Source organism: Borostomias antarcticus (assembly GCF_949987555.1).
Source record: "Borostomias antarcticus genome assembly, chromosome: 19".
Classification (NCBI taxonomy): Eukaryota; Metazoa; Chordata; class Actinopteri; order Stomiiformes; family Stomiidae; genus Borostomias; species Borostomias antarcticus.
This window is the reverse complement of record NC_140252.1, coordinates 9,768,215-9,775,606: the sequence shown is the minus strand read 5'-3', so window position 1 is coordinate 9,775,606 and position 7,392 is coordinate 9,768,215. Positions and strand designations below refer to the sequence as shown.

The following is a 7,392-nucleotide window of genomic DNA, read 5'->3' as shown; positions in this document are numbered from 1 at the left end:
AATAATGCTATTATCCAGTAAAGAAAAAATGCTATATCCTACTATTGTCATTGTTTCAGTGTTAAGTATCCATGCTAACACAGTCTAGTTCATATTTAGGCTACACCCGACAACTTGCATTTCAGACGACGCGAGTCAAAGGGACGCGCTTTTATCCAGATTCCTCCTGCGACCCCCACCGCTCCTCTTCCCGCCATGCGACGCCCCCGGCGCTCTGCGGTTACGTGATAGGGTGGCTTAACGTCTCCATGGCAACCGTCGCCCTGATCTACAGAGGATGCCCCAGAGGAGGATTCAGTCACGTGTCCCCCCGACCCCCCGCGGGGCGAAGCGAAGTTGCTCAAGAACCCAGATCAGAGGTCTGTTACACTTATGGCCCCCCGGTGGGAGTCCATCGCTCTGATCTTAAAAATCAACAGTAAACCACTGTCCTGACCAGGCGAGCAAGAATAACTGGACTGGTTTGACCCCAGTCTCCATTGTCCTTGCCTAGGCTATCTGGATAGGCTCACACACCACGCAGGTCAAAGTGACCGAGGGGGGTTGGCGTGACACGCAAACGACAACGAAGGGCTACGCTATAGGCTAGCCTACTAATAGCCTTCAGACATATGACTTATCTTGGCGTATAAAATAAAAAGAATCACACTCATATTCCTGAAGAATTCTTGTAAAGCGCCATGCAGTGTGCTCGCCATAAGTTTGGTCCCCATTGACGTTTAATAATTTGCCGTTAGATGGCAGCATTGTGTAACAGACTACATTGAAATAAGGCAGGAGCCTACACTTGTAATTAGTAGCCTAGGCTTTTTTCAGTGGAATTATGTACTTGTAGTCTAGGCTACTTTAGATTGCACGAATGTTTGTAGGTTAGGCATGGCAGAGATCAATCAATTTTGCGGTGGTGGTGTAAAGTTGAATAATATATTTGAGGCTATCTATAGTCTATATCTATAGCCTAGTATAGGCTATTGATAATGAATACAAATTTAAACTAATACATGCCTCTATCCTATAGCCTAGAACAGTTGGAGCTAGATTTTTTTTAAAGCATGATCACAGCGTGATAACAGCATGACCACACAATAGAACCCTTGTTGTGAAGTGGCTATGAATAAAGTTGGATTTGAATGTCTTCCTGGTTGGACTAATGATGGCGTCTGATCAATCTCTGCACCAGGGAGTCCCAACATCCCTGTCTGCCAAAGTTGTTGGGTAGGTTAACAGATTTATCGAGCTCATTAATATTGTTGGTTAAGTGCGTTGTTAAACAAAGCAACCACAGAGAGAGGCATACATGATTTTGTGTCGTCGATATGGAGGGATGCACGATGACAGCTGCTTGGTATTGCTATGACAGCATTGGCTAACTGTTAGCTAACGTTAGCTGTATTTCTATGTGCATGTACATAGATGTACGTAGACAATATATGTATGTAGCTGTATGTACATAGAAATACAGCCAACGTTAGCTAACAGTTAGCTAACGCTGTCATAGCAGACAGCATTAGCTAATACTGTCTGCATTAGCGTTAGCATGCTAGCTAGCTGCCTGTCATACATAGAAATACCCGACTACTGGGTGTAAAGGCCCTATTCAATTGCTGTGCTAGTTTATTCGATTTCGTGGGATTACGAATTATTTGTAGGTGAGGGTGAATATCACTTGTCCTTGCTGATTTAACACTATTTTACTGACTGGCTAGCTATCCATTCTGTGCCAGCATGCAAACTGGCCAGTAGTCTTCCTGTAATATTTTCATGTCATTTATGAATGGTTGGCCCGCACCCCTGGATGAATCGTGAATTGATGTCCTTCCTAGGTTGATCGTTTTAGATTGATAGGAAACCTAATCTCAAATGGTTGGTCTCCTTCCTCCTTATCTGCTCCGTCAGGTCATTTGCATATCTGACAGTGAGAGACAGGATGCCAATCATCCTGACCAGGGTCATCGACACCATCCACCGCAACAAGAACAAGTTCTTCGAGGAATATGGAGAGGTGCATTCGAATGAATCAACACGTTCAGTCATTCAGACGAACATTTGATTATTCGGGGTATTATTTACTGCGTTTTAAACTCACTCTATCATTAAAATGATCAGAAATAGAGGCGTAGAGTTTTCTTGGAACATGGACAGTGTAGAAAACGAATCTGCAGGTTCCCTTGTGTTTGCGCCACGTACTTCTGCTTCCTCATATCTGTCAGTCTCACCCACATCCTGTTTTCTCTCGGTCCTCACAGGAAGGTGTCCAGGCAGAGAAGAGGGCCATCTCCCTCCTGTCCAAGCTGAGGAACGAGATGCAGACAGACAAGCCTGTGCTCGCCCTCTCAGATGGCCTGGAGGACTCTGACTCCTGGAACCAGTACCTGCAGAGGCAGCAGACCCTGATGGACGACCAGGACCCTGTCAGCTGGTTCAAGTCCCCCTGGCTCTACGTAGAGTGCTACATGTACCGCCGGATACACGAGGCCATCTGGCTCAAGTGAGGGACTGGTGATGCTAACTATATATAGATAGCACTAGCTTAGTCTGTAGTGATGCTAACTGTTACATAGCACTAGCTAGCTTAGATTGCAGTGATGCTAAATGTTACATGGCACTAGCTAGCTTAGATTGTAGTGATGCTAACTGTTACATAACTCTAGATAGCTTAGTCTTTAGTGATGCTGTTACATAGCTCTTGCTAGCTTAGCCTGTAGTGATGCTGTTACATAGCTCTAGCTAGCTTAGACTGTAGTGATGCTAACTGTTACAGTACATGGCACTAGCTACTGTATCTTAGACTGTAGTTGTGTGATTGTGTAGATCATGTTGGTGGGTAAGGCTGCTGAACTATTCACAGTGTACTTACTCTAACTCAGCCTGCTATTCGTGTTTTTGTTAGAAAGTCTCGTTGGCACGTATAACTATATATATAAAACAGCATAGTACATTATTGCCAAAATATTATTAGAGAGTACACCACACTGAGACCACACTTGTTTTAACAGGCAGTGAACGACTTGATGAGAGAAAATGTTTTCTATCTCTTTCTCTGTATGTTTCAGTCCACCCATATGTGACTTTGACGTGTTTAAGGAAGGGAAGACCCAGAGTTACTGTGAGTCCCAGCAGGCGGTGATGACGCTGTGCACCTACCTGCAGGGCCTGCTCCGCAACATGGGCGAGCTGACTGAGAGCCAGCTGCTGGAGCAGTTCCACAAACTGCTTCAGGTGAATACAGACGCGCACACACACACACGCACATATTTGATGCCACCCAAAAACTCAAACTATCAGCGACTCCCATCTTGGTCTTTTCTTCCCAAGGTGTCTCTGTGGGGGAATAAGTGTGACCTGTCCATCTCAGCCGGCCAGGAGAACTCCCAGAAAGCCAGTCCCATCGACTCCCTCGCTGACCTTCGACCTTTCATTCTGGTGGAAGACTCCCACATGGTATGGTCAGCCCTGACCTCCGCCCAGAGGCGGGGGGAGTCTGGCCAGGTCTCCCCAGCGAGGGTGGACATCGTCCTGGACAACGCCGGCTTCGAGCTGGTCACTGACCTGGTCCTGGCCCACTTTCTGGTCTCCTCCGGACTGGCGCGCGAGGTCCACTTCCATGGCAAATCCAGGCCCTGGTTCGTCTCAGACGTCACCGCCCACGACTTCCAGTGGACCATCCGCCAGACCATGGCGGCCAATCACAAGTGGATGTCCAAGAGCGGCGCCGAGTGGCAGGGCCTGGTGCGTGAGGGGGCGTGGTCCTATCACGACCACCCGTTCTGGACGCTCCCCCACCAGTTCTGCGACATGGCGGCAGACGCGCCCGACCTCTATGCGACCTTGAAGGGGGCTGACCTGGTTCTGTTCAAAGGGGACCTGAATTACAGGAAGCTGGTCGGCGACCGAGACTGGGAGCACACGACGGCGTTTGACAGGGCGCTGCGCGGCTTTGGCCCCGCCCCCCTCTGCAGCCTGCGGACCCTGAAGGCCAACGTGCAGGTGGGGCTGCAGCCGGGCCAGGCGGACGCCCTCGGCGCCCAGGACCCCGGCTGGATGACCAGCGGCAAGTACGCCGTGGTCCAGTTCTCCAGTCTGCACAGGGACCAGTAGGATTGGCACAGGAAGTGATGTCATCGACAAGGAAGAGAGGCTAGGAACAGGAAGTGTGTCTATTGGTGAGCCAGGTCAGCAGAATGCACTCTCTCAATATTTGTCATAAACTTTCCTTTCACACGTTGCTAATGAGCAGTGATCTAGCAGGAGGTGGCAGGTGGAGGTGAGGGTACTTACAGTGTGTCTGTGTTAAACAAGGAGGTCAAGGTTAGGAGGGAGTGTTGAGAGACAGCTGGGGTGTGATTTGCCGGGTGTTTCTAAAAGGATTTTAGAAGGTTAATGATTAAAGTGGGCTAACGGTTTCAGTGAAGTCAGGGCCAGCAGTAGGACTGGTTAGACTGTAGTCCCAGAGAAAACTATACATTTGACCTCAGTTGTGTACACATGACATTCGGCACAGTATTTTGAATCACGGCACTTTCAATCCACCCAAGGGCCCTTGTTTGATGTACCTGCGATCAACCAATTCAGTCATGATAACCCGTGCATTAATATTGTTCAAAAACACAGAACACAAACACTAATGTGGAGTTGACAAAAGCAAGATGCAAATTCAGTATTTTCTGATAAGTTCTGTGCTGTATATTGAAACGCAATGTTACAAGTTGAAGTCATTTATTAGAAAAAAATAATGGCTGAAGCTCTTAATTCAGTATCCAAAGCCATATTAGTGTACTTGGATTTAAAGTGCATACATTTGATGCTTAAGAATTTGCATGAGCTTTAGTCTTTTGAATAATTTAGCTGACACACTGGATAATTTCTGTTTGAGTTATTTTTAATGAAATACTTTAATGTTTCCATGGTCATCAGATCGCTGTCTTATCAACATGCTATTATTGTAATGCATGTATCAGGGTTCACTCGGGATCAGAAGTGTTCATATTCTTAGTCAAATCACTGGAGCTCAACCAGACATAGATCACCTTGAAGGAGGTTACACTTAGTGAAGTTTAACCCATTTCACCAAAAACTACTGCCCATTGGGTCAGAGTAACAATAACAAATCCTGCATGTGCAGTGTGTACCTGCTGTTTAAAGAATAACCCCAAAACCTTGTTACAGTTCATAAAAAATGTCACCTTCAGTCCGACCTGTCTGTCAGCCGTCCTGGTACCTTTTAGTGACGGTAATTCACTGCCTGTCCTTCACAGCTCTGGGGGTGAAAATGACATCCCATTTCTGTCAGCGGGTTTGATTTAATAAAAAATCACAATGGCTTCTTGTAAAATGGGGGTTTTCGGTGTTATCTTTACTTGAAAATGAGTGTGCAGTGCTGAAGATGGAAGCTGGTAGAATTAGGCTACAGGACGAGACCGAGAGGCTTGACCGACTTAGCTGTTTTTTGACATCTTTCCCTCGTCTTCATTTCCCCCGTCGGTGGACTCATTATCCTCCACGTTTAGCCTGGGAAAATGTAAAAAAGTGGCGTTATCATCAGAGCTACTTCTTCACCACTTGACCTGGCATGTCTGATTTGGGGATGTTTACTGAATTAAGACGGCTACAGAGAGCAGGGACTCTGGCTGTCTGGAACATTATAACTTTTTTTTGCTTCCCCTTTTGCCATGCAGGGGGTCATTGACTGTTTATGTTATTGTAATAAGCCCTAGTAGATAATCCACATTGTGTACACAAGAGGACAGTGTTTGTACTACATGTGTTGTGAACGTGTGTGAGCTCACTGAGACATATTGGCTTTACTGGTAACCTAAAGAGCAACCTATCTTTAGAAAGGTGGCTGCAGCTGATTTAGACTCAATAGGTTCACAATTAGGTTATTGTACACGGGAAAAGACCACAACTGCCTCTGCGTCAGGCCTCCTGTCGTGTTCTTTCTCTGTGTATTATCTTACCATATCGATTCAAGGTCTGTCGATGTCCTGTCCTTGAAACCTTGTCATTGAGAGAGAACATTCCGGCATGCAGCATCTGTCCAGTCAACATGTAAGCTACAGTAATGGGAGTTGCGCAAAGCTAAATGCACGCCACATCAATGGGCCCTGTGTGATACTCTGGAGGGAAGCTGTGGCTAATTAGACCAGTGGCTGTCAATAGAGGAATGACTAACTGACAAAACCCCTATTTCAGCCGACAGGAAAATGCTTGATGTCATTGAGCGCCAGCTAGGTAGGCTACATTTACTGCCACATTCATATTTATTTCACTGTACCTATTGTCACAAGGATTTCAAAGGGAAAAATTCAAAGAAGGCCACGTTGCCAGAATCTGTTCATCGTTCACCACCCCCCCCTCGGCGTTGCACAACCCTGGCAGAGGGAGGGACCGCTGACCTCCCTGTGTGTTTGCTGTGTTATGGTGACCTGCTCCACAGACGCACCCCCAGCATCGATCCGGACCTATCTTTAATCTGTTTACCCCCTTTTTTAACCTCTCCCTTGTTCTCATTATGTCCACCAAAGGAAGCCATAGCTCAGAGAGACGGCAGAGAGGGGGGAGAGAGGAGAGACAAAGATAGAGAGAGAGAGAGAGAAGGAATCGTCACTGCTAAATCAGCAATGTTTGGGAAACCCGAGGCGAGGGTTGACGACTGAACCACTGTGGGGTAAGATCATTGTATCTGGCTAAACGCATTGTGCTCGTCTTATTCTGCCAAGACTATCTTATGTTTACTTTATTTCATTCTCTGTTACTGTATATTCACCACAGACTGAGGCAGAGGGGCTTTTGATATTCCGCCTGGCTGAATATCACCTCAATGACTGATGGTGTATTCATGGAGGGAATCAGCCCAGAGTAGGGAGAGGACAGGGATGTTGTTTTGATAGTTCTCTCTTCCTCTCAGTCTCTCTCTCTCCCCCCTCCTCTCTTTTTCCTCTTCCCTTCCCTCCCACACAGCAGTGGAGACACTTAGAGGGAAAGAGTGAGAGACTGCCTGTTGAAGAGATAGGAGCTTTTTGGTGAGAGTTGCTGAGTGGAAGCAAGCAGGGAATTAGTAAGCGAGAGAAGGAAAGAGAACTTAGAGAGGAGAGAGAGAGAGAGACGGGGGAGAGAACACAGTGGAGAACCCTCTCTGCCACCCAGCCCTCTTCAGCTTGACGGCGAGAGTGTAGAGTTGCCTTGGAGAGAGGTTTTAAGGACGGCAGGCGAGGAGAGAGAGAGGGAGAGATAAAAGGAGAGGCAGGGGGAAAAACAGGGGGAGCGCCGGACCCCCCCCTCCTCCCCGGCTCTCAGAGGGCCGGGTCTGAATCATGCTGCTGATTGGTGCTGTTGTGCTGTGATGCTGGTCAGCCAGAGCCAGAGCCCGGTGCCCGTCAAGCCTGGCGGACC

At 47.3% G+C, this 7,392-nt stretch overlaps 2 protein-coding genes across 3 annotated transcripts in view; both read left to right on the top strand.

Annotated features, from left to right (window-relative positions):
* Positions 1–1,105: 1,105 nt before the first annotated feature.
* Positions 1,106–5,326, top strand: armt1 (acidic residue methyltransferase 1). Of its 2 annotated transcripts, XM_084453611.1 has the most exons (5): positions 1,148–1,215; positions 1,897–2,002; positions 2,247–2,488; positions 3,054–3,219; positions 3,316–5,326. In XM_084453611.1, the coding sequence occupies exons 1-5, from the start codon at positions 1,151–1,153 to the stop codon at positions 4,096–4,098; spliced, it is 1,362 nt and encodes a 453-aa protein (XP_084309737.1). In that variant the 5' UTR covers positions 1,148–1,150; the 3' UTR covers positions 4,099–5,326. The 2 variants fall into 2 exon arrangements, with proteins under 2 accessions (XP_084309738.1, XP_084309737.1); XM_084453612.1 differs by lacking the exon at positions 1,897–2,002 and having other exon boundaries at positions 1,106–1,215.
* A 2,016-nt stretch (positions 5,327–7,342) lies between these two features.
* esr1 (estrogen receptor 1) overlaps positions 7,343–7,392 on the top strand; it is a gene marked incomplete at its 5' end in the record, with an annotated part of 22,016 nt that continues 21,966 nt past the window's right edge. The window contains one exon of the mRNA XM_084453953.1: positions 7,343–7,392. This exon is cut by the window's right edge and continues 423 nt beyond it. Within this exon, the coding sequence (XP_084310079.1) occupies positions 7,343–7,392 (50 nt within the window).

Coding starts and splice junctions, on each gene's coding strand:
- armt1 (XM_084453611.1), top strand. CDS start 1,151: ATGATGGCGTCTGATCAATCTCTGCACCAGGGAGTCCCAACATCCCTG. Junction 2,489..3,053: donor CACGAGGCCATCTGGCTCAA/GTGAGGGACTGG, acceptor TGTATGTTTCAG/TCCACCCATATGTGACTTTG. Junction 3,220..3,315: donor AGTTCCACAAACTGCTTCAG/GTGAATACAGAC, acceptor TTTCTTCCCAAG/GTGTCTCTGTGGGGGAATAA.